This window comes from Ischnura elegans, chromosome 12, assembly GCF_921293095.1.
Source record: "Ischnura elegans chromosome 12, ioIscEleg1.1, whole genome shotgun sequence".
Lineage (NCBI taxonomy): Eukaryota > Metazoa > Arthropoda > Insecta > Odonata > Coenagrionidae > Ischnura > Ischnura elegans.
This window is the reverse complement of record NC_060257.1, coordinates 5,501,252-5,527,129: the sequence shown is the minus strand read 5'-3', so window position 1 is coordinate 5,527,129 and position 25,878 is coordinate 5,501,252. Positions and strand designations below refer to the sequence as shown.

General features: G+C 39.0%; 1 protein-coding gene across 1 annotated transcript; it reads right to left on the bottom strand.

Annotated features, from left to right (window-relative positions):
- Nucleotides 1–20,440: 20,440 nt before the first annotated feature.
- Nucleotides 20,441–22,594, bottom strand: LOC124169469 (adrenodoxin-like protein 2, mitochondrial). Its single transcript, XM_046548089.1, has 4 exons — nt 22,359–22,594; nt 22,160–22,272; nt 21,950–22,082; nt 20,441–20,806 (listed from the first exon to the last, which is right to left on the bottom strand). The coding sequence occupies exons 1-4, from the start codon at nt 22,511–22,513 to the stop codon at nt 20,713–20,715; spliced, it is 495 nt and encodes a 164-aa protein (XP_046404045.1). The 5' UTR covers nt 22,514–22,594; the 3' UTR covers nt 20,441–20,712.
- Between the last annotated feature and the right edge of the window lie 3,284 nt (nt 22,595–25,878).

Below are 25,878 nucleotides of genomic sequence, written 5' to 3'. Positions count from 1 at the left end.
TATTAGTTGGAAAAACAATTTAAACCGTGTTTTGTTGATTAGTTTAAAGTATACTGGGACTAGCCGCAGTGATAACTTTTACGGGAGTCACCCGCAGTGTCCGAAAATGTCCACAGGGAAGAATGACGCCTCGGTAGCTTAACTGGCTAAAGCACTCGACCGGAAATCGGGGGATCCGGGTTCGAATCCCGGTCAAGGCGAATGATTTTTTTCTCTGTGGATCTTTCGCACGAGTGTTTTGTTGATTTGCGGGTAATTGTGAAATACCGACAACCAATTTAAATTGTGAATGATGATGACAGACATTGTTTGTGAGTGACCACCAACTAATGGCTGATCACAAATGATCAATGGAATGGGCAAAAATATTATTGTTCATCAGAGAAATGCCTTTCATGAATCTATCACACAAAATATCTCGCTCTCTTTTCAATATGTACCTCTCTTCATTCCCCCTCCTTTCATGACTCAACGTCCCCTTGACTTTACTCCCACTTGCCAGTCTCTCTCGTGTTATAACTCATTACCCACTCATCACCAATGTCTTATTTTCAATTATCTAATATGGTGCAGTTCTTATGGCTGGCTCGGTTGTGGGTTCAGCTCACAGGCTCAGTAACAAAACATTAAAACAAAGTATCATTTTTAATAAATAAAAAAAAATAACTTATCAAATCGGCAATACATTATCACAGATATGATCACAAATGATGTCTTCAAATTTAAAGTGTGTGGTCACTTCAAATCCAACTTATACAATTAACACATTTTCAGTTTTAAGAGACAGACTTTCAGAGTCTCTGTTAATAAAAAATTTTAATACATGTGGTAGAGCAATAGTAGACAATACATAAAGCCCCTTTGAAATAGGTGGAGTGGAATAGGTGTATTCCGAAGGCCAAAACGGTAATGGCCATAACCATAGACCCCTCCGATTTCCATCACGTATGTGATGAGAGATTGTTGCAACAAGAAATAACCAACCTGTCCTCTTCAAATTGATGTGTGTGTAAGGTAATGTTTTGGTGCTGGCATGCAAGAGTACGCTGATGATGATTACTAAGGTCGTGCAATGCATGAAAGGTCGTCTGGAAAGACTGATAGCATCCTGCAAGAAATATAATGCTAAATGACTGAAAAGTTAAGTGGAAAATAAATGTGAACAAATCAAAATCGTTCCGCTTCCAATCATATACACAAGTCTAAACTTAAAAGGCTGTATAAACTCAATGGAGTTTAGTTTTTACCTTTATTTTGAGCGAACGAGCAGCAATGAAATGATCAGCATCAATCACGATAGCAAAGAGAGCACAGATTATAGATTCGATCAAGCGGTGCTTAAAGTTACTTCCACACGTAATTATCAGCCAAGAAATAAATCCCACTGAACCATGGGTTAAGCTATCGCACAAAACTCTAATAAAATCTCTGTTTACCACTAGAACGCAAAAATCCCCTGTTAAAGTTATTGCACCAAGTGATAACGATAAAATCACACCCTGCGTGTGACTACCAAGAGAAGAGCACAGTGATTTCAAATATTCTAGAAGGAAGCTCATAATTATATAGATATTAAATAGATATCAAACAAATTTCTATCCATTGATAACTCTAAATCACAAACACAACAACAAAAATGCAACTCCCTTATCACTATTGAATTGCCACCTTGCGCGTTTTCATAAATGAACTTCACCCATTTTCACGCCTTCCGATTGTCATTTATTTTTATTCCGTCTGCCCCGTTTACACGACGATCGTCGGGACGTTGATCCGTACGATCGTAACCTCAAAACGTCGTGTAGACGCGCAGAGTTACCATCGTAGGCCTTAGTACCTAACACTGCCGAACTTACGATGGTTAGCGCTAGTGTGCCAAGAAAAAAGAGTTAGGAAATGAAGATCGATGCATATACGATTCTTTCGCGCCGTTGCAATCTTGATACAATAATTAATATTTCATAAATAACTCTAATATATCAGATATATGGCAACGATTGAAGACATTATTGAGCAGGTAATGGAAGGACGTGATGGGAAAGTTTTTTCTGATGTTCTATTTGCCAAATGATATTGGATATTCTGTACTATACCAGTTTTATGCATTTCTTTATTTACAGGTTAACCCATAACCATGTATCCTTACATTATACTTCACAGATGATGGAAAATAACAAATATGCACAAAATGTTAACCAATTAAATCATTGTATACAGGATTTCACAATAAAATTCGCCAGAAATAACCATAACATTTAGATGAGGACATGGAGATATCAATACTTGTGCCGAATCAAGCCGAAATCTAAGCCTTTTTTAGTTAAATTATAACAGCAATATGTACTGTCTTTAATGCGTGAATATTCTTGTATGTTTTGACATATTCTCTCGAAGAATCTAGTTTTTTAAAGACTTCACGGACTGTTATGACTAGTTTTAGTTTAACTCATCATAGTTGGTGAGGATTTATATAGCTATGACGGGATCCATTAAAAGTTGCTAATAAAGGAGATAGGAACAATCTAAATATTAATTGATAATTTTGTAGAGGAATATGCCTTTGTTGGAGGATCCTTGGTCGTGCAAGAGTTTTCAAATTAACTAGGGGAAGAATATATGAAGTGTTGCAATCAGACCAAGAGATTTATAAATCGTAATTATTTAATTTGAAAAATTTATTTTGGAGACGTTCAATCCGGATTGAGTCGATATTATAATAAAGTGACCAGTTAGCAAAATATTCCAATTTGGAACGTAGCAAGGAGACACATCTACTGTCTTTACTGCATGAATATTGCTAAACTTTGGACAGATTCCCATAAAGAAACCTACATTCTTTAAAGTTTTACCGACAGTTCGGTCTAGCTTCAGTTTTAGCACATGAAAACATTAATATTCTTTTGCTTCTAAATTTCCAGGATTTCAATTTTCTCACGCAGTGTCGTCGTCAGTTGTTAAATGACACAATTCCACAACGAGGGCAGCACTGAGTTACGATGGTAACTTTTAGACGTGTAAACGTGCAGTAGTCGCGATCAACGTCGCGACGATCGTGGTGTAAACGGGGCATCAATCCCGCCAATATTTGTTATTTAAAACAGCTATTCCGTAATCGAGTAATTTCAATTCTGTCATCTTGGGGTTAGGATCTCTAATTTCGTAAAAATTTCACTACTTTTCTTTGATAATCAGAATATGAGGGCCTATCAAATAAAATTTGATGCCAGAATCTAGCATGATACAGAGCTACATCGCCCGTTACCTATTGCTCAATCTATGGTCCTTATATACGGCCGAATCCTAAATAGCTTGGCCCAGTCCTAAAAATCTTTAAGCCATTCTGTGGAATTTCCATAGACCCCGTTGAATCTAACCGCTCGACGCGTATACAATTTTATAAATATCATTTCTTTCGTGAAGCATAAGCAGCTTTCAAATTTAATTCGTGAAACGTAATGCAAATACGGCTAAATCTGCTCAAATTCGTGCAACCTTGCAACTGATATAACCTCATCGTAAGGGGCAGATTAAGGTCTTTGTTTCGGGGTAGTGGCGTAACAATGAGGGGCTAGATATTCCCCAAAGCCTCAGAGAAATAAAGAAATATTCAAAACCATTGTCTAGTTTTGACTTATAAGAACTGCATCGATGCAGAGCAGATCTGCTTAAAGTTACTTTTTTTAGTGCCAAAATGATGTAAAATGTATTTCCTGGCATGCCATTTTTTTTTTATTTTTCCGAACCCCCAGAGGGGGGAGCGGGTAGTCGCCACCCCTGGCCATCTCATCCCCCCCAAGGCATACCTATTCCTAGTTACGCCATGGAACCCCTCCTTCTTCCATGGTTACGCCACTGTTTCGGGGAACGAATCACAACTTTCTGGGGTGCCTTGGAGGTATGCAGAACTTAAGCAGTTAATGCGCCTGAGGACTAATATGCAATTTTCAAGTGGCTTTTAGGTAATTATGAATTACCTCTTAACGGTTTGTGTAGCTTTTGAAAAAACTTTCACTCAAGAGAAGTGGCGCAGCGAGGGGTGGTTTAGGGGGAAACCCCCCCTCCAGAGCTCAGATAAATTTTTAACTTTAATCAATTTTACTTAATTTGATTGATATTACTAAAATAATAGTGTAAGGATTAATAAAATATCCCTCCGAAAGCCGTAAAACTCACCATTTTGAACCATTTATCTTAAAATTCCGCGTCAATTTACTAATCTCACACCTACCGCTTATCCTGGTGGATATTCCATACCCCCACACACCCCGGTATTAGTTGCACCTAAACCCCCCCAGCCTTAATTCCTAGCTGCGCCCCTTCTCAAGAGCACCTTTAAATAGGCATTATCATCTCTTCAATTTTTTCCATAAGCTATGGGAGTGGGAGAGGATCGCAGCCCTTGCCCCCAGATCTGCCGCTGATTAAATGTCTCCCTCCCATTTCTCATTTGATTTAGGTTCCTTGAGGGTTGTCGGGACTCGTGTTGGGCAAAATAACTGTGCTCCTTATAACAACGTATGTTTATTACGGTACAATGATACAGGCACATGGGAAAGATGGTCCCACATTCAATGACACTTTTGCACGTGGGCTGACAGGTCTTCCTCTCGTCCCCTCAGGGATGCTACTTTTCGGGTAAGGGTGCCAAATACCTGGGATGCCATTACCGTACCAGCGCCAAGGATCCTCTGCCTGTCTCCCTCCAGGCGGTACTGACTTTCAGCAATAGCCTACAATGATTTGAATGCTACATTTGACATAAGGCATCACTTCTTATATTACTTCTCCATTTCCTCACTCTAACATAAATATTTCTTGTAGCGTAACCCTTCGTTCTTATAGCAACTCCTCGTCCAATATTGCTCTAATGGCTCCATATGTATCAGAGGATAGACTTTTGGAAAAGCTGAGTGGAAAAGAATATAATTTGACACCTTCTGATGGAGGTGTATGCTATTGATCAAGACAGAGAGACGGAGGGATGCATCTAAAATGCAAGGCCAACTCAGGGAAAAATTTTTGCTTTGCAACTGCTTTGGAACCCTATTGAAACTGCTTTGGAACACCAAAATCTGCATTGGAACTGCTGTGAAACTCATTTTCACTCATTTGTACCAAAAATTAGAAATATGAAGACGTTTGTAACTCATTTGTGATCCCCTTTGGAACTCCTTTGTACAGAGTGTGTTCGTTTGGAACTACTTTTGAACGATTCGGCAGGATTTCCAGACGTCATCATTCGTATTGTAACTGCTGTGTACGGAGAAATGTCATTTGGAACTCCCTTTGAACGAGATGACAGGATTTCCCTGCGTCATCATTCGTATTGTAACTGTTGTGTACTGAGAAGATTCATGTATAACGGCTTTCCATACGTTTGTAATTCTTTGTGAACAAATCCATGCGATTTATATACGTCATCATTTGTTTTGGAACTGTCTTCTACGCGCCAACATACCATGGCCAGGTTCAGTCTGATACGTTTGGTCGAGAAAACGAAAATTCTTTAATGTATGCAATAAAAATGCATTAATGGTTTAATAAGAAATAATCGCAAGTCAGTTAATAGAAACGGAACTCCCAAATAATCACTCGAATTAGTTTAAAAATTATTCTATTTTCCTTGTGGCTTAAATCGTATCTTTGGGTCCGATTTGAAATGCGACAAGATTATCTTCACTACGTACCGAGAATTTTGGTTGCGTATAATAAAGGTATTCAATAACAAATTCATAGCGCTCGCGTTTTTTTGCGTTTCCAAGTATATTATTATCGTAAAAATTCAATGTCTATACTTTCAAAGTATAATTCGCAATTATAAATATTGCGATTTTTACGGCATATTTGCAACCTTTTCTTTCATTGCTTTCGTTCTTTGATATTACCGGAAAAGTAGTATTTTGCATAGATTAATATACATAAAACCATAGAGTAAGTATATAATATGCTTACTCTATGATAAAACATACCGATGTATTGTCTTCGCGATCCCTTGGAAATGGTTTATGTCCATATTTGGATCCGTATTTAAGGGCTGAATTTTTTCGCCATGAATCCCTCCTTCGAAAATATATTTCAATGTCGAGGTTGACAAGTTCGATTACCCGGAAAGGCCTTGTTTCGCATTTCCCATTGCATTTTCAGATATTTAACATGACGGTTTTCAAGAAAAAATATCCAGAAACGAAGGCATTTCACTCAAAAATGGACACTGAATGATCCACACCAACCACGTAAGATCGGAATTAAGCTCTCGATAAGGACTTTCTTGACCACCAAAGTGACTTACCCCTCACTCCGCAATATGAAAACATAAAACTTGTGTTCAGCTTGTCGAGCTTGAAGGTCTTTCGTTTATGACTAATGCTTTGCAAAGCATTGGAGCTATAGTGAAATGGCGGCACTGCCGCACTTCAATTCATCATGCCTCTTATTCATCTTGCCTAAATATCCGAAACAGACTAAAATAAACTTCAAGAAATTTGAGTACGCCATCTTGAACTGCTACAAAGCAGGTGGCATGGTGTACAAATGAGTTCCAAATGGGTGTCCAAGTGGTACAAATCAGTTTCATAACGGATGAACGAGTGGTACAAACGAGTTCCAAATTTAAATCCAAATGAGTACCATAGCAGTTTCCAATGGAAATCCAAGGCAGTTCAAAATATGTTACAAATGAGTTGATGACATGGTAGGACGCTATGACGTCATGAACTGCTGTGTACCGTGTTTCAATTCCACAGTAGTTCAAAAGCACATACAAATCAGTGGTACAAAGCAGAAAGACGACAGTTCCAAATGACTTACACAGCAGAAATTTTTCCCTGAGAAAGCAAGGAGAGGGTCTTTCAGTTCACTTTCCCTCGAAAATGCAGTCTGAAGTGTACCCCTCCAACTTAGCCACCCAGAAATGTACTCTCTTCCCATTTGAACCCCCACAAAATGTTTTCTTTTTTACTATGGCCTTGTATGAAGGATGAAAAGAGAAGGAGCCTCTGGCAGCCAAAGGAATTTGCTGGATAAATGGAAGAATAAGAGGGCTGTAATAAACCAATCTAACATTACAATACTATGAACAAATTAATGGCAATGCTCTTCATTGATTAAAAAATAAAACTTTCTGCATGAGGCCGGTCATATTCCTTCCCTCAACCCTCACTACATTTGATGAGCTACTTGTACCTTTTTTCCCTCCAACCGGCCGCTGAGAGCACTTGAAATCCCAAGTAAAAGAAAGAGTACTTTGGACCAGAGCGAACGAGAGCTGAGATGGTGAGAGAGGAGATGCTCCTGGTAATGAAGGGACGATGCAAAAAGAAAGGCAGTGGCATCTAACTGAACAAGTATGATCAAGCACTGTATTCTATCACACCATTTTGGATATCTTTTGTGTTCTCTTTCATCATTCAGGTGTGAATTGAGGTTGTAATTTTGGGGGGGGAGTACATTAGCCTTCAAACTCCTAGAGTGTCCATACAGGCACTGGAAACCCTAGTAGCACAAAAAGGATTATATCTGTATATTTTTAAGATTTCGAAATACATCGGTATACATATTTGCAAATCTGTATATAATACATATTTTATACATGTCTGATGATCCATGGTTACACCATAAGGATATTAATTGTATATTTTAAAGATTCTGGTATACATCATATACAGATACACATATCTGTATTATATATATATTTATCATATATTTTAAAATCTCTGCTTCTCTTTCAAACATCCGCACACAGCACAAGAACTCGCGAACATAATGTATTTACGAAGGAAATTGATGTATACTATACATAATGTATTTTGTAACGTATTATTGCTGTATTACAGCGTTATTATATGTAGGGATTTACATTATGTATATTGGTGTATCCATACCGGTATAATGCATAAACCTTTGAGTTCATATTAGCGACCAAAAATATTAATGTAACATATAGGAGAGTACACTGCCGAGGAAAATTATATTTGTGGATTAATATTCACTCTGAAAACTAATAATTGCCTAGTTGCACATTATCGGTTTTAATGAGTCCACTCATAAGATCATCTTTGAGCGAAGTAGTGATATCCTTGAAACTCCTACGTTGTTTACGAGTGAATATACGTTACGTTTCACCACTTTTTAGGGATTTTTGTGGTGTAAGTTGTTGAAAATTGAAGTTTCTGAGGATAGTTAATTTTCCTTTATTCTTGAATTTCATTCGCTGGGCTTAAGAAACGTGTGTTTGTGAGACATTTTTGTTAAAAACGCCTTTCATGTGTTCAGTACCGGGGTGCGAAGAAAACTCCAGGAGTGGACCCAAAGTTTGTTTTTAGCTTTCCAAAATATCTTGAGTTGGAGATCAAGTGGATTCGGGCGATCAGAAGAGACAATAGGGTTGTTCACCATATTTTTTTTATTTAAGAAATCGAAAGATCGTGCTTCAGAAGGAGCAATGACAATAATATTATGCTATTTTCTTCATTGTACATGTTTAGAGAAGGCTTTAAACAGTGACAAATTTTACGTTACGCCAAAAAGCCCTACTTCCATCTTGAATTGATGTGTGACGTCACAAGCCTGTAGATGCCCTACTGCAGTGTTGTTTAAGTGGCTCAGCAGGGTTATTCCACTTTTTTTCAAGATCTCCAGCGTCTGCCGCCAGATCAGTGTTTAAAGAAAATCCAAATTTATCCTTTAGTAAATGTAATAATAAGCAAAATTACCCTTACTTGTACATTTTTATTGCTCATCATATCATAAATAGCACTACAACGTACACATTTCACGAGTTGTCTTTTTGATACATATAATCAGTATATTCCGAATCAACTGATTCAATGAAAAACTTGACTCACAATAAATATAAAACACTAATAAAACATGATAATCGGTTTTCCAATCACTGCACACGCTAAAAGAATTTGCACTCCTTGAAGTTCGAAAGATTCTCCACACCTCACTCATCACTAACGACTTAGAATCAGTTTACGTAATTTCACATTGACATTTCGAGGACAATGAAATGAATAGGCTGAAACAAATTGCTAAACCGGTTATTGTAACATCAAAAAACTTCGAATTTCACTATTACTCTTACCCGTACTCACCGTAACCAAAATATGACAAAAACAAACAACAGCGCAACGAAATTCGTGAAATGTAAACACTCGTGAATGCTCAAAATGAATAGGTAATAACATCAAACGGAACTTAGAAGCGAACAAACGATTGAATATTAATATGCGTTCGTTGTATCCCTAAAGCACAACTAGCTCAAATATGAAACATATCCCCTAGGCAATAGTTAGATACCTTAGATCGAAATGTATAGGGTTGATTGAACTAGCATGGGAGAAATAAATAATTTCGTCAAAGCAGTTACATTCACAACTCACTTCACTCTTTACTTCATCGTCTATATGCAATCATTCACTTAGGGGTACATCAAGGGCACAAATTGTGTTCACTTGCACTAGAGGCACAATGAAAGTTCACTGCACGTAGTTTCCTAGCAAATGCAGCTATACAAAACTTTCAATTCCTGTCAACGCTACATACGTTGCCTGCCTAACTTGAAGAATGGATTTCATGTAGCCTTGATCCATCCGGAAGCTTCATGCACAACATAGGCCATTTCAAAATAAGGAATAACCTTGGCAAATGTCCAGTCGGCATGCAGAGTACTCAGCTTGGCATCGAGCGATCAAGGCTACAGGCCAGCCGTACAGGCTTGTGTCGTCATCACCTCTATTTCAAGATGGCCGACCGTTTTTGGCGGCGTTTAAAATTGTTCGTATTTTGATTGCTAATAATTCCATCATTACTTTTTCAACGCATCTGTCATTCATCCCAATCGAAATGAAATTACATCAGAAGTGATATACATTCGTTTTTTTAGACCGTTCTGATAGGCTTGAACAACCCTATTTCACCTCCACGAAAAACAGTAAGGTATGTACCCTTTCACGCTCTAATTATTTGGATGTAATTTCTAGCTAGATGTGGCTTGGGGATGTTGATGAATGTCTCCAATACTAAAAGTGGTGATTTAAAATATTGTAGCGGCAATTCGACTGAAAATTCTTTTATTTTAGTTGTTTTTTTTGTATTATTTCGTTCAGTAGACGTGTGGTTGAAGGAGTTAGTGGGAATTATAATTTAGCAGCCAAGTTTATGGTATCGAATATTATTTCTTAGCTTGCCCTTTGGTGTGTTATGCGTCTGAAACTCAGTACTCAGTTAAAAATACTTATTTAACTTAGATTTGAAAAGCTGTTTGAATTATTTACGCCCTAAGTTATATACTAGGGTATTTTCGATGAGGCTTCCTGAGTCATTGTATTTTTGGCGTAGTACCGTATATTACGGGGGAAAGCACATACCTTTTAAGGTATTCATGCTTTCGAATTAATTTGAGCTTATGTATCATTTCGCAAGACCAGCGATACTCACTTAATAAGTTGCATGGAAAACAATGCTGAGAAATTCATTGAGTCTCGTCAGAAACTTATATACTAAGTGTGTATGAACCGCCGTGAATGGAAATATGCGTTTTTATCTTACAATCGTGAGTGATGCAATGAACCGGAATTTAACTGTGTCCGGCTTTTATCATCTCAAATTATCTTATGCTTATATCTAGTTTTTTATAAAAAAATCATTGAGGTATATATATAGTTATCTCCTGTATTTACCAGCCAAGTCATTAGATATATTTCTCATTCAGAAATGCCTTAAATTGAAAATGAAATGACTAAGTAATTTACTTGGTATTTTCTTATTTATTAATTTTAGGTGTGTGAGCTGCACTTCACATCGATTGATATCAGAAAAGAATCTGTGGCCTTGCACGAGAAGATGGGGAGATAATTCGTGTTGAATTAAAGGTGCCGAGACTGGAGGAAGGTGCCATTTCTTCAGTTACCAAACTATCATTCAGAAGACAGAAAGACAGTGGTATAAGTGAAGTAAGAACTATGGTGGATGTGGATTTTTTTTAAGTGGATGATGTGACAATAGACATTCGTTGGAGAAACTATTGAAGATAGTATGGCTTCTGTCAATTATGCACTTAAAAATAATTTTTGTTCAAAAGAGAATGACAGTATTTGTTTCAGCTAAGTATTTCATGGTAACAAGAGAGGATTGCAGCTATTATTGTGATTGAATAATGAAAATAAAAAATATCTGTATTTTAATTGTTTTTTTTCTTTCCTGCCACTAAAATTCATTATGGTGATGTCCTCATGCATGGTAAGAGCTGAGATGTGATTTAAGAGATATCATATTCTTTATACATATTTTTATGCTGGTGGTTTGGCAGGACATTCAAATTTTTATTAGATTGATACATCTACTGAAGTGACATTGAAACTTTTGCTCATCCCAAACAATATTTAAAATATATATCCGCCTGGGACTGGTACGTTTTAGTGGCTGAGGTTGGACTAGTAGTTGAGGATTAGATTGATCTTTGCTTTTGCTGGCATAGTGGAAGTACAATCCTTTCAGACATATTTACTTGAAAATATTATTTTTCTCGCGAATTCACATTGTTAATAGTTCTTTGTGGCAAGTATAGTCTCTCTCTATTATCTCGTAGGTATATGGAGGGTTAATATATAATATCTTATTATATTATGGATTATATTTTGAATATATATTATGGAGGGTTATATTATGTCGCATATTTAATCTGTATATAATCCATATTATTGCAGCAGATATAATACGTATAATATCTAGATATTATATGCGTGGTAGAGGACATTTGCATGGATTTTATACAGATATAATCTGTATACAGTGTATACAATGATACATATTATATCTAGATATAATCCTTTTTGTGCTACTAGGGAAAGAGCCCAGCATGTCCATGGGGGCATAGGCGTACCCAATGAGGGGCAGGCAAAAATTGCAAAATTCTTTAAGGAAAATCAGGACTGGATTAAAATGAAAGTTTTCAACAAATTTTCTTTAGACCCACAAAAAATGATGTTAGTATAAGACATGTGACTAAAATAATTTTTTTTCAAGCAAATAATTAAAAAAAATAATAAAGCCCTGTAGTAGTTTTCTTAAATGTTAGTTTCATTCGCCTTTTCCATGCTTAAATGCTTAAATGATGATCGAACGATTATCGAGTACTTTGAAACATTAAAAAAAAATTATTTTCCACTTCAGACATAGCATACACACACACTTATTGAAATTAAATACCCTGATGAGAATGAGGTGAATGAAAAGTGCGCAAGATGATATGGTTCAATGGCCCCCCCCTCCAAAAGAAATACAAAAAAGCAACAATTTGTGATTGGTAGAATTCGTGGGCCGAGTTTACAATTTGCCCAAATTAAGTTTTTAGGCTGCTCTCGTGGTAACACTGAATCAGATTTCTGACAAGGAGTCAACAGTTTGATGATTACATACGGCGCACCGGGATAGAGAGAAAAATACCCAAATATTTTGGATACACAGTTTGGGGATTAAATCGGGTCTGGGCGAACGAGTACGGGGACGGGTCGCTGACTGCGACGTTCTTACGGTTTCTCGGAGCCTTGAGCAGTAGGAGCCGTCGATGATGCGACACGTTGGACCCCAAATGTCCGTGGGATCGGGGGCTATCTTCCTCCCGACCTCTGGGCGTTGGTCCTTTTCTGTCGCTCGTCTGCAATCTTGCTCTCCGCTGCTGGCTACCTCCGTAGACAATCTCGTCCCGCTAACTGCACTCTTTGGGTACACCCAGAGAAAATGACGACCAATCTGGCACGTCATCAATCCCTTTCTGCGTCGATCAGGATAGCGTTTCTCGCCCGTCGACCAAACTAGAATTTCTCGCCAGGAGGCTCTCTCCGTCCGCCGTTTTATAGTGATATTGGAGGGGGATGATACACAGGGGATGGGTTTTTTTTGGGAGAAGAGGGGTTTCACTTGGGCCTCACTGTTGGGTGGGGCAACCACCGGTCCGAGCTGACCAAACACTGAACATTTGTGAGTCACTTTTACCTCATGCCCGGGGCATGACACACTATTACGCACACACTCAGACATACCCACGCTCATCCACACATATGTGATCATCCCCTACTCGGGTCATTACATAACGAGAGAAAATACGTGACATATGGTCAGTATGTCACAATTTATACTGGTCTGAATGTATCTTGTTGAGTTAGCCCCGCCCCAATACACCCCTCCCCTCTTCCCCCCACCTTTCCCCTTTTTCCAACACACTCCTTCCCCTCTCAATCTCTCCTTGACTGATGAAGCGGCTACAACCGCGAAAGTCTTTCAGTTTTATTTTTCGTGTGAGTGTTTTCTTCTTTTTTTTCGTGTCTATGTTTAGTGACATATATAGTGATATATATAGTGATATATATATATAAAATATCAATTCCCTTAACACCTTTGTCTCTTCACTTAACTCTTCCGCCTCAGTTTCTTTCACTTCTTCCATCTCTAACACCAACATCACTTTCCTAGATGTGGACATTCTTCTTTCCGAAAATAACAAATTCAAGACATCTGTCCACATCAAAGCCACCAACAGACAGCAATACCTCCACTATGACAGTTGCCACCCACCACATACCAAACGTTCTATCCCTTTTTCTCTCTCTGTCCGTGGTCACAAAATCTGCAACAACCCCGAAGACCTTGAGAAGTTCCTTTCCAATCTACACACTTCTCTTCTACGCCTAGGGTATCCCAATAAACTGTTAATCAACAAAATTAGAAAAAAACCCTACAGGTCCAATAAACCCCGTGCCGAAAAGAATTGCTCTCCATCTCTTCTCACCACTTACTTCCCCGGTGCTCATGCCTTACAGGACATCCTGAAGGACTTGTACCCCATTCTCTCCAACCACAAATCCACCTCACAAATTTTCCCCTCTCTTCCACGGATCACGTATAAGAGACCACCTAACCTCAGCACCATCTTCAAAGCCACCCGCCCCCTTCAAAAATTGAATTCAGTCCCCACTACCCCACCCTCGCCGTGCAACCGTCCTAGATGTAAAACCTGTAAAATTTTCTCTTCACCCCCAGCCTCTTTCCTCTCCAAACTTAAATTCCTCCCGATATCTCCTTCCACCACCTGTACCTCCACCAACATCATATACCTCCTTCAATGCAACTTCTGCCCCGCTTTTTATATAGGCCAATGCTCCACCCCCCTCAACCTCAGAATAAATAATCACCGCACATCCTGTTGTCCGTCGTCTCCACACGCATCTCTCCCGGTCCCCACACATTGTTTTTCGCATGATTCCATCTTTAATCTATGTTTCAAAGTTTCTATCATTGCCTCCCTGTCACCCACTGACTCGCCCCTCAATCTCCACACCCTCGAATTGGCATGCATCTGGCGTTTGCAAGCCAACTAGCACCCTGGTCTGAATGTATCTTGTTGAGTTAGCCCCGCCCCAATACACCCCTCCCCTCTTCCCCCCACCTTTCCCCTTTTTCCAACACACTCCTTTTTCCAACACACTCCTTCCCCACTCAATCTCTCCTTGACTGATGAAGCGGCTACAACCGCGAAAGTCTTTCAGTTTTATTTTTCGTGTGAGTGTTTTCTTCTTTTTTTTCGTGTCTATGTTTAGTGACTGTGTTTTTGAACATTCATATATACATATATAACAGCCTCATGCCTACCCATATCAGATTGCAGCTGCATCATTGTGAAGTATAGCATACCACCAGGGTACCACCTAACCCTACATGCACGTAATGCCTGATCAGTATTTGGCTAAGTTGTACGTAGGAGAGTTTATTGCACTAACTATGGGCCTCAGGGGCATTCCAAATTTATGAATTTTGGGTAAACCATAGATTCTGGGGGGCACAGGGGCTGGTGGCTCCTCACAGTCTCTTGAGGAAGACATCACTTCTTTATTGGGAGGACTGTCTTCCGGGTTTCAGCATCTGTTGGGCAGGGTCCTGAATGCTATGTTATTCAGGATATCACGGATATTTTGCTGATATTCTTCTATTTTTAGTATGAATGTAGCGTTTCTCCATCCATAAGTATGATAGGTTAGGGTTAGATTACTATGGGTTACGGTTATTTTGTAGAGCCCGTTGGGCCTGAAGCTCCTCCCTGGAAATGTTCTACTTTGGTGGCATGGGTGGAAATAGTGGCATCGGTGGAAATATGTAGTGAGGTCTCTGTGGTTCTGAAAAGAGCCGTATCATGCAAATGCAGGCAAACCTATATATGAGAGGTGAGCCGCTCAATAGAGACCAGGGTGGTAGAACACCTCCGACTAAGACAACTCGAAAAATCAGCATTGGCCGAGCACAGCACCCATGAAGACCACATGATTCACTGGGAAGAAATGAAGTTCCAGTGGCGATCCCATGGATACCGGGATTGTTTTGTGAAAGAATCTATTCAGGTCCGACAGCTCAACCACACCATCAACAGAGACTCCAGCTATAAAATCAGCAATGTATGGGATCACCTGAAAATCTGTGGGGACTGGCAGCCAATCAGGTGATGCTGAGAGAGCAACCGCTCTTTACCGTAACAATTTGTATGTGAATCCCGAGGCATGAATGGAATGGCACTGGATCCCAGAACCCCTGAGGACAATGAGCAAGTTGTGCATCAAAACAATGGAAGGAGATAAGGAGTGACTAACCTGGTGTGAAATCCGAGAAATATTTACAGATAAGAAATAAAATACAACCACTTCAACAGAAACATAGGGCTGCACCTAGACTGGACTTGGAGGAGAGTTTTGAATAATATGAAAGCATCTTTTAAAATTGGTGTGTGCTTGCAAAACTGCTGTCACCAGAAAAACAACATGGCCGCAGATAACCTGAAAACATGGAGTCAGCCCTTTATCTCTGTGAAAGCCTTCCTTCTTACAAATTGGGGCTTTACATCAGAAGTCTAAGGATACAGAGCACACCTCAATCTTCCACCAAATTGTGTGGGAGAAATTACATCTGAAGGTTTGAGCAACATAACCCAGACTCCCTCTTCAGCCCCCTCGTGCCCTTCGGCCTGACATAATATATTTGGTCCTAATGGTCGAGTCAGCTGGTGTATGGGTCTTTTGACTGGTTGATTGCCCTCGGGTGAGTATGGAAGTGGTAGCAGTGGCCAGGGGGATGACCACCCCCAAGGGTTGTTAACATTCCCCCAACCTCATCAAACAAATTTCAAAACAATTGATGAATATTCAACAGAAAATTTCCTATGCCTATTATAACTCAGATGCAATTTCCTGTCAAAATATGCATGTCACCAAGGTGCCACGGCAAGCAAAAAAACCACCACTCCCCTAAAATCAACAACCTTGATCCACCCCTGACTCTATCACCTCTCGTCACGCTCTAAATAGTGTCCAAACCAATGTTTAAAGCTGATAGTGATAGTCTCCTCAGGGAATATAAGCAAAGGGAATGGTGGCCTGAGGTTCTTCATGCGCTACAGCGATAGCAGGGCTACATGACACAAGCATCAAATTACAAAATTGTGATGCAATCATGAATACACAAAGAATTAAAATAAAAACAAATGGAATAGGAATGATTGAAGAGGCGTTCATGACATGGCGGTGTTGAAGACATAGGCGGATCCAGGGGGGGGGCACGGGGGCACGTGCCCCCCCCAGACCCTCAAATATATGCAAGATTTTTAATACGGTCCCATTATCATTGCATTCGTTTTGTATTACGAGGTATCCTTGTGCCCCACCCAGAACAAAATCCTGGATACGGCCTTGCTTGTGCCCCTCCCAGAAAAAAATCCTGGATCCGCCCCTGGTTGAAGATGAGTATGTTCATGGTCTTGGATTAAAGTTCCATAGAAACTGCAAAAGGAGTCTTCAGTGACTAAAGACTCCTTTTAAAATGCCAGCAAAACTGTTATCCATGAACATGAGAAAACGTGATGAATATCCTGCAAGATAATTTTATCTTCTACTTTATATAAACTCCACACACACAGTCCCAAAAAATGAAGCAATACGTAGGTCACAGGAGTACTATCCAGTCCGGTAAAGATGATGTCAGATAAAGAAAGCAAAACACTATAAGATGAAATACTTTTACAATAAGCCCTGTACGTAAAAGTAATTATTATTATTAAAGTATTCTACCGATTATGGTAGGTTTCCATGGAGTACTTAAGGGAGCCTCAGTACATTCTGGGAGCCTCCCTTTCCTTCCAGCACTGACTTCTTCCATTAATAATAAGGCCTACTCCCTTTCATTCTATCTAAAAATCCTATTCTCTTTTGCAAAAAATCCACGGGGAAAAAATCATTCGCCTTGACCAGGATCCTATTCTCTTCCTTCCCCTCCCTCGTTTCCCTAACATCCTACCCTCTAACATTGTCTTCAACATCCCCTCCCCGCTAAGTAGTACTCGCTCCATCCATACCTTCTGTCTCCTCCGTATCTCATCTAAAAGCTGTCTCACCTCGCCATGTCCAGCACTTCGCTCTTCCTTTTCCTCTCCGTACATTTCACCCTCTCCATTCTTCTCCACACCCACATCTCGAATGCCGAGTCTTCTCTTGTCCTCCTTCCTAAGTGTCAATGTTTCTACACTGTAAAGAGCTACACTCCAGATGAGACTCTTTACTAACCTTTTCTTTATAGCCTTACATAACGATCCTCTCAAAGACTCCTTCTTGTTCATGAATACCTCCTTTGCCAATGCAATTCTCTTCCCGATGTCCTTACTTTTGTATGTTTTCCTCTAATGTGCTGCCTAAATACTTGAATTGCTCTACCTGCTCAAGCTCTTCAAAACTCACTTACTTTTATCTTTAGTCTCACCTTCCTCGCTCACAATGCTTTAAAAAACAGCATTAACTTGGTCTTGTGATTAATCCTTATCTCATACTCTTTGCAATGCTCTTCTAATGCCTCCACTAGAGCCTCACTGACTGGCTAATGAGCACCTGATCATCCGCGAATCTCACTGATTTGAACATCATTTCTCCCACTTTTATTCCAGCTTCTAACTCATCCCACGCTTCCCTTACCACCTCCTCTACATACACGTTAAAGAGCAGCGGCGATAGAGGATAGCCTTGCCTCACACCTCGGCCAATGCTTGCCCATCCAGATTCTCCGTCCACTACCCTCACTCGCACTGTCTGCGCCATATACAGATTGTCAATCAGTTGCCTCTCCCTCCAATCTACACCTATTATCTTGAGAATATCCATTAACTTTAACCAGTTCACCCTATCAAACGCTTTCTCAAAATCCATGAAACAGGCATATACGTCCTGGTCATGTTCTAGGCACCTCTCCACGAGGGACCTCATTATTGCTATTGCATCACGAGTTGACTTCCCTCTCCTAAAATCAAACAGATCTTCACCCAAATAGTCATTTGCCCTCAACTCCATTCGTCTATTCAATATCCTCAGTACCACTTTCGTTGCATGTGATATTAGACTAATGGTCCTGTCATCTCCTTATTCCACAGCTTTCTTCATAAAAGTAATACTCATTTTAAAAAGAATGTACTTCATCAGTTACACATCAATGAACTATCACATTCCCGTAAATTTTTCTTTCCTTAGGGGAATTTTCATATTTCCCAAGCAATTGCAAGTGAAAGTGATAACGTTCACCAAGCAAAAGCCAATGATTGGCAAGATAACATAATAAATAGTATTTTTTCAACTCACAGGAAGATGAAGTGTTGACAACCCATAGTGGAAATGAAAGTGGATAAGATAGTTGGATACGTCATTCACTCTGTAACTGATTCTAACCATTGTGATGTGTCTTCAATTATGCAAGAAAAGTGTCATACCTCAAAGCAGAACATGGGTCGATGGAATCACATTACATAAAACAATAACAAGGACTGCAGAAAGATATGTAGTCTGAAGAAAATGTCCATGCACATCATCATTTTCATTGCACTTCATGCCATATTAGACCTTTCTTTGTCCATTGTGACAATGCAATCTTTATCCTTTAGCCAATCACACCAGACAAGAGCACCTTGTCAACCCTTTGGCCACGGGAAATATAAATGCTATTTGATCATCCCTTCTTACATATTCTCCCATGCCTTTCCAAGTTGCTGTCAGCCAAAAGAAGTTTTTTTTTTTGAGTCTTCACCTCCATTGCTGCGCCAAGTAAAGTTGTTGTGATCAAGGATTTAGACTTCTAACACCCCAAGAAAAAGACACATACAGTTAGAGATAGAGAAATTTGTCCTCTTAACCCTTCAGCTGCAGGAAAAGTACTTTTAATCTTTATGGCTCAAACTTTCTATCACAATTGGAAACCCTCCCTGCTTACCCAAACTAGTGCCTCCCTCACTAGTGGCGAGTTAATTTACTATTTCCTTGTGATGCCAGCCTGTCCTTTCATTACCCTCTCAATCACTACAGTGAGCATTTCTAAGAATATAGGATACATAGTAAAACTTCATGCAATGCGGATAAATATTGACCAATTTCCTTGGTGCTTGACATCAGATTAAACACTTAGCAACAAAGAAATGTCATCTAATAATTGTTTTCTTCTATTTTGACTGATTAATTCACACTCAGTGATTCAGCCTGAAGGTTGGTTTGGATAGGTGAGGGTAGAGCTCACCCAAGACTCAAGCCACAAGCGTGAGAATATCACACATTCAGGAAAGGAGGGCCAGTTCCTTTCCCTGGGCCACCACATTTTGAGCCTTTTGTCACTTTGAGGTATCTTGGAAGTGTCTGAAGGCTTAAAAGGCTGATGGCATAATATCACCTAATCATCCAAAATTCCACTATTGGGTTCCTTAGTGGGTGAAGTCCTCTATCTGGATCCTTGGAAGAAAGGCTCACATTAGGCATACACTTGACAGGCCCCTAATGGCAGAAAAAAAGCCCCTGGCCTCCCTGGAAATTTTTCCCACACAGAGTAAAAGACTTGCTATCATGTTACTACAGCTGAAGGGTTAAGTTAGGAATGGTACATCATCATCCGACCTAACTCCATGGCCCAACACTGCTCAATTTCTGTGATCTTATGGGAAACTGTAGGTCAAATAGATGCATATTCAAATTTCAACCAACGTGGGAGAATATCGACTGTTGTGTTTGATGTTTGATAGCACCTTTATACCTATATTATCAACTAATTAACACCAAGTTGCGACATTCACATCAAACACCCGAGGTTCTTGACCTTCCTCTCCCGACTCACGCAAACAATCCCATTAAATTCTTTCGAAACGAAATTTGACGAGCAAAAGACCAGTACCATTCAAAATCCATTTGCAGTTCACAAAGACACTTTCATGCAGAGGGAAGGTTTGACATTGAAAATTTTCAATCTCTTTTAACAAACACGTTATATATTTTCTCAATAATTCATAACAATAAAATGTGAAAATAATTTGTGAATATGTTCAAAAAAATAATAAACAAATTATATTTATCACTAATAAAATACCTAACTTTTTACATAAGACACCTAAATGATTATACCGAGTGATAAATGATGTTACTTATAGTTAAAAAAAAGAAGTCTACAGTGTTTTATCAAACTACCGACGACATATTTCAGGCACACTTCACACTACATTCGTCACACAAATGATTGAAGCTTGACGCCAAAATTGACTCACACCAACAACAGCACCTCACTCACTTCACATGACATCAGTCAGACTTTCAGGATCATTTCACTGTTAACAAGTATGTGTTAACAATTGTAACAAAAAACGTTGGTAACAAAATTATTTCAGTTGCTTCGAGCATCATTCACTGTAGCAGGCACTTTAACTTCTAAACCATCAAGAGCTTTGCTCATTATTATCTGGCAGCCTAATCTGGATCTGCAATTGCAAAGAAAAAACAAAGGAAATTAACATTCAACGTCTTAATATCAACTGAACGAATAAGTCTTCGTTAGGAATTCCAATTAAAGCCACAAAGATAGATGGATAAACCATAATTCTCCACTTAATGATGATCCATTTTTAAGTAAATGAGGAAAACTAATTAAGCTTTCATTTTTCTAAAATAACAAAAAACTGGAGACATTACGGTGGGTTTTCTCCGGTTTTGAACTAAATGGCTACAATTTTGAACAAAAATCCATTACTGCGCTTTACCCAGCTGGATGAATTCATTAGAATAACATAAATATTTCCTTTCGACTAGGACATTTTAGATATACCTCAGACCGTATGAGAAGTAAAGCATCGACGAATATCTTTAGACCTGGCGATGGAGTTTGAAATACAGCTTACGAGATAGGTTGACAAAACGTAAATAATCTTAAATGTGAGGTAAGCAAGATTAAACAGACGGTTAGAAGGTATTGCTGATCTCATCATGGACCCAAAAGATTTGACTTCGTAAGGCTAGAACGGAAACGCAAAACCTGAACAGCATAATTGGAGTGAAGAGGCCTCAGGGAAGACAAACAGAGGAAAAATTATCAGGGATTAATGGATGCCGTTAATCATTCGAGAGATTTTGGCACCGAGACGACTGGTTGAAATCGAGTTGAATGGACATAAGAACATTAATCAAGAGAAGCAGTAAGCAAACGTAGAGAGAAATTTATGCCACTACTGAGTATGCTACAGGCTGGATCTTAGTAAAAATACATTTTGTATATCTATTTTATTTATGTCGCTAGGTATCTCTGGTAACTTGCCTCTTGGCAACTGTTTTGTTTGTGTTGCTAATTACCTGCTTGTTATGCCAAGGAGGCTGATGTGTGTGCAATAGTAAATATCCATATATACAGATGGAATTAATAAATAATGAGGTTCATCCAGATCAATAATTCAGATTCTTGATTTACCACAATACATAATCAAATAAAGGGATAAAATAACATCTTTCCAAATGGATCACTAGTCCACACTACAAGATAATGTATGGTATAAGCCACTCACACTGTCATCGATTGATATCGTAATAGGGAGATTACATTGATATATAGAGGGAAATGAAAATTATCTTACGTATCCGTCAGGTCATAGGCCAAATCTAACATATCCATCTCCTCATCGGTTGGTTTACTGGGAAGTCGATCATAGTCTTCTTTCTTGAGAATTAGGTGACAAGTTGAGCAGGTAAGGGTTCCTTCACAGGCACCTGTGAATATAGAATTACTCTATTATACAAAAACCGTAAAATTAAATTATTTCGCCCTTCAAATAAGGAATACCTACCGTAACCATCAAGATCAACCTCGTTGTTCACCACGATATCCAAGAGACTGTCGCCTTCTTTTCCTTTCGCCTTGATTCGCTCCCCGTTGGCTTTGACAAACGTGACTTCGACTCTGCAGCAATAAAAATACAAAAATATATATAAAATAATAATGATTGACATTCAAATTATAAGAGGCGGCAAGAAATCATAACTTACTCTTCCTTTTTCAACTGAGGCTGGGTAACTGATACATTCCTTGATAGCATGGAACTACATGATTTTAACGCGGATTTACTAGATAAATGGGTAGAAGCTCTCATCGACATTACACCTCTAAACATAGCTAACTTCACAACACCCGACACAGCCATCTCCACAATTTTGCTCCCTTCTGATCCAACACGTACAACAGACTCGCGTATTTCAAAACTCCTTGGAAAATTGTGCAAACTCCACTTTTACCACTGAAGGCCGTACGCTGGCGACACCAGTGTTCAAAAGTGGAATTACTTCCCACGGATGCGCCAATTTTAGCGGCCTTGGGAATAATCGGTATAATCAGATAACTGTGACAGATGATCAAAGGTCCTTAAACGACATCATTTGAGCAGTGGAATGATAATTCGCCCCAGATGATAATGAAATGCCGTTAAATCCAACGGAATCAGAAATATACGCGGCACAGGTGAACGGTAGAAAATTAAACAGAAGTACGTTTCACAGATTGCAGAGAATCGTCGTGATTCTGGATAAAACTTGCAAAAACCTCGGTAAAAATAAACGAGAATGTTTAATCCGTCGCCATCCGCACACATCCGTGCGTATACAGCTATCTTTTAGCCAAAGATATCTCTAAAATTTTGATGCGCGAGAAAATTCAACAGACTGGAAACCACCTCTCCACCACCCTCAATTTTGAATTGGAGGGTGGTGGAGATGAGGTAATATGAATTTCAAGCACTTATTGGAGACGCTCATCTTGTACTCGGCCCGAAGGCATTCTGAAATTGAATGATTCGTCTGCGTCTCGGGTACATAAATTTCTCATCCGCTGCGTCATGAGTTTGAATCTAATGCGGATTCGGAAATATTCTGAAAGGGGGTGTCAAAACTCCCGGGAAGTTTAGCTATTGTGTGGATCTAGATTTAAGTACTAAGTGGAGAGAAACGGTCCCTAAAGTGAGGCATTTTGCATTTTCCAAAGAGAAATCAAAAACTGCTATTTTCATAGACGAATACCTTATTTTTATCAATAAAATTTCATCTGAAATAATAGAAAAATATGAGACCCACAAATTTATGTTAATACGATGAATAAAATTAGCCATTTTTATTTGGTAAAGAAATTTCCAAGAGGGTTCAAAATTGGCGTCAGAGCAGTGGTGGATACAGCTATGAAGGGACTGATATGGGGGGCGCGCCCCCCCTTTGCGGGGCCGCCCTCATTGCCGAATATTGCAGAACCACAACTGTAACTTTTATGTAATATAAAATGGCCTTGCCTTTTATTTGTGTATAATCAGTTTATATAAAACTTTCATAAACTTTGCATGTGACTTGATTATTTTCTCATTGAGATAAAAGTAAAAGTGGCTCAAAATATCTTTGGCGCCCCCCAATTGAGTTATACGATACATTAAATGTTCTCACAACATTCAGCATTTTATCTCTAAAAATGAAAGAAATGAATTTTTAAAACAAAAATATCACTAAGTGAACGAGTTTGAAATATTCATCTACTATAAATATATATATTTTCTTAGTGCCATAGGTTTTAATAGATACGGCCGCAGTTTTTTACGGTTGACTCCATGGACGTAAATACGCAAATTATCGTTATTTTCATTCAAAATGATTAGAAATTATGAAATATAAAAAGGGAAAAACGTAATGTCTAGAGGAGAGGTGTGCCTGCATGCTTAATGTCCTCCTCGCCGGATGTATCACGGTCAGTCGCCGCAAAGGGAAATAATTCGTGGCGTTGAAGCACCAACACTAGCAACGTGCCGCCACATATCACATGCACAACTTTTTTACGGCCTTGAAATAAAATCTTTTACCAGTAAATTTTAACTCTACCCGTCTTCCATTGATTTTTGCGCTCGTTTTCAAAGTGACGAACAATTGGCCTCAGTTGAAAACTTTTTATTTTAAATTATGGTGGGGGCATTTTCCTCAAATCCTCACTGATTGGAAATGACGGAAAATTTGTACTTGAGTCGCAAAGTAATGTCTTCCTCTGAAGAGGTTATATTCTTCTAAGAAACTGTTTCGGAGTCGACTTTGTGCTTATTTATCCATCATGGAGAAGAGCGAAATATCGATGCAATCTTAATATGAGGTGAAGACATCCGGTATATTTTCCTGTGAGACAAAACTGAATTCACCCTTTTTTCAGATAAAAAAATTCTAACTAATGATATGAGTAATTCAGTGCACTGTATTTTGGGTCGAAGAAAAATTTTCGATCGAATCACAAAATATGTAAGTATTATATTTCAGGGGGAGCTCCCTCGAAGGGGGTACACGCAAGACTGTTTCTCACCAACATTTCTGGGTGCTTTGATCCCCTGCGGTCCTGCAGCGAAGTCACATCGGAGGAATAAAGGTGCAATTGCTCCTTAGACAAAGTTTAAGGGAGTGAAAAATTAGGGAATCGGACAGACAGGTTAATAAATATAAATTTAAATAAATAATTTCAAATGATTCCATGCGATGTGTATTTATGAACAAAGTAAAAAAAGTACTTTCTTTACTCTGTTAAAAAAAGCTTTCAGCCACTTTTGACGTAATAATATATCATAATTCCACCAGATTAAGTCTGATGGAAGTCTACAATTTTAAGCAAGAAATAAATATTATCATAGAAAAAATTTTAAAGCAATATTAAGAGATATTTTTCAACAGCTCCACCAATAAAAATGATGATTCCTACATGGTTAGTAAGCTTTCTCTGCTGTATTTCTCGCGATGAACCTGAGACTCCTATCCGATCCGCCAGAGCGCGCGTTCGCACGTTCAAGTGAGATATCCGATTGAATAAACAACGAATGATCGCTTATACATTCCAAGTCCTCTTCACAAGGGCGAGGACGTGAATGACCCTACCATATAGACAGCTTCCACCTCCCAACCATCAGATGGAGCTCCGATAAGGAAAATATTCGCCAACACGGAACAGTACATGATCATCATAATAAGTCAGCAATCCTAAGATTGGTTTGACGCAGCTCTCCATTCCTCTCTCCTACCCGCTAACCTTTTCATAGTGAAATAATTCTTCTATTTTACATCCTTTTATAAGCTGCCCTAAGTAACTCATTCGGGGCCGTCCCTTGCCCTTTTTCCCTTCCACCTGTCTTTCTACGATTTTCTTCATCAGACCATCGTGCTTCAGAATGTGACCTAAGCTGTTCCGTTTTCTCTTTAAGATTTTAAAAATATTTCTCTTTTCTCCCACTCTTCTTAGCACTTCCTCATTTCTTACTCGGTCGATCCATTTTATCTTCATCATTCTTCGGTTGCACCGCATTTCGAATGTTGACATCTCCGCACTCGCTCGCAAAGAGAAAAATGAGCATCCGATGAATTGTCTCCTCACTTCTACACTTTAATTTTAAGCTGTAAGTAAATTCTTATTAAAGAAAGAAGAAAGCCCTCCTTGCCTGTACTATTCTGTTGACTATTTCTTTTTTGCTTCGCCCATCGTCGGTAATTTGGCCTCCTAGGTAACGAA

Excerpts from the sequence above, each read along its gene's own strand:
- LOC124169469 (XM_046548089.1), bottom strand. The coding sequence starts at position 22,513 with ATGGCTGTGTCGGGTGTTGTGAAGTTAGCTATGTTTAGAGGTGTAATG. Across the intron at positions 22,083-22,159 it reads GGTTGATCTTGATGGTTACG|GTGCCTGTGAAGGAACCCTT; the intron begins GTAGGTATTCCT and ends CTATATTCACAG. Across the intron at positions 20,807-21,949 it reads GCCTATGACCTGACGGATAC|ATCCAGATTAGGCTGCCAGA; the intron begins GTAAGATAATTT and ends TTGCAATTGCAG.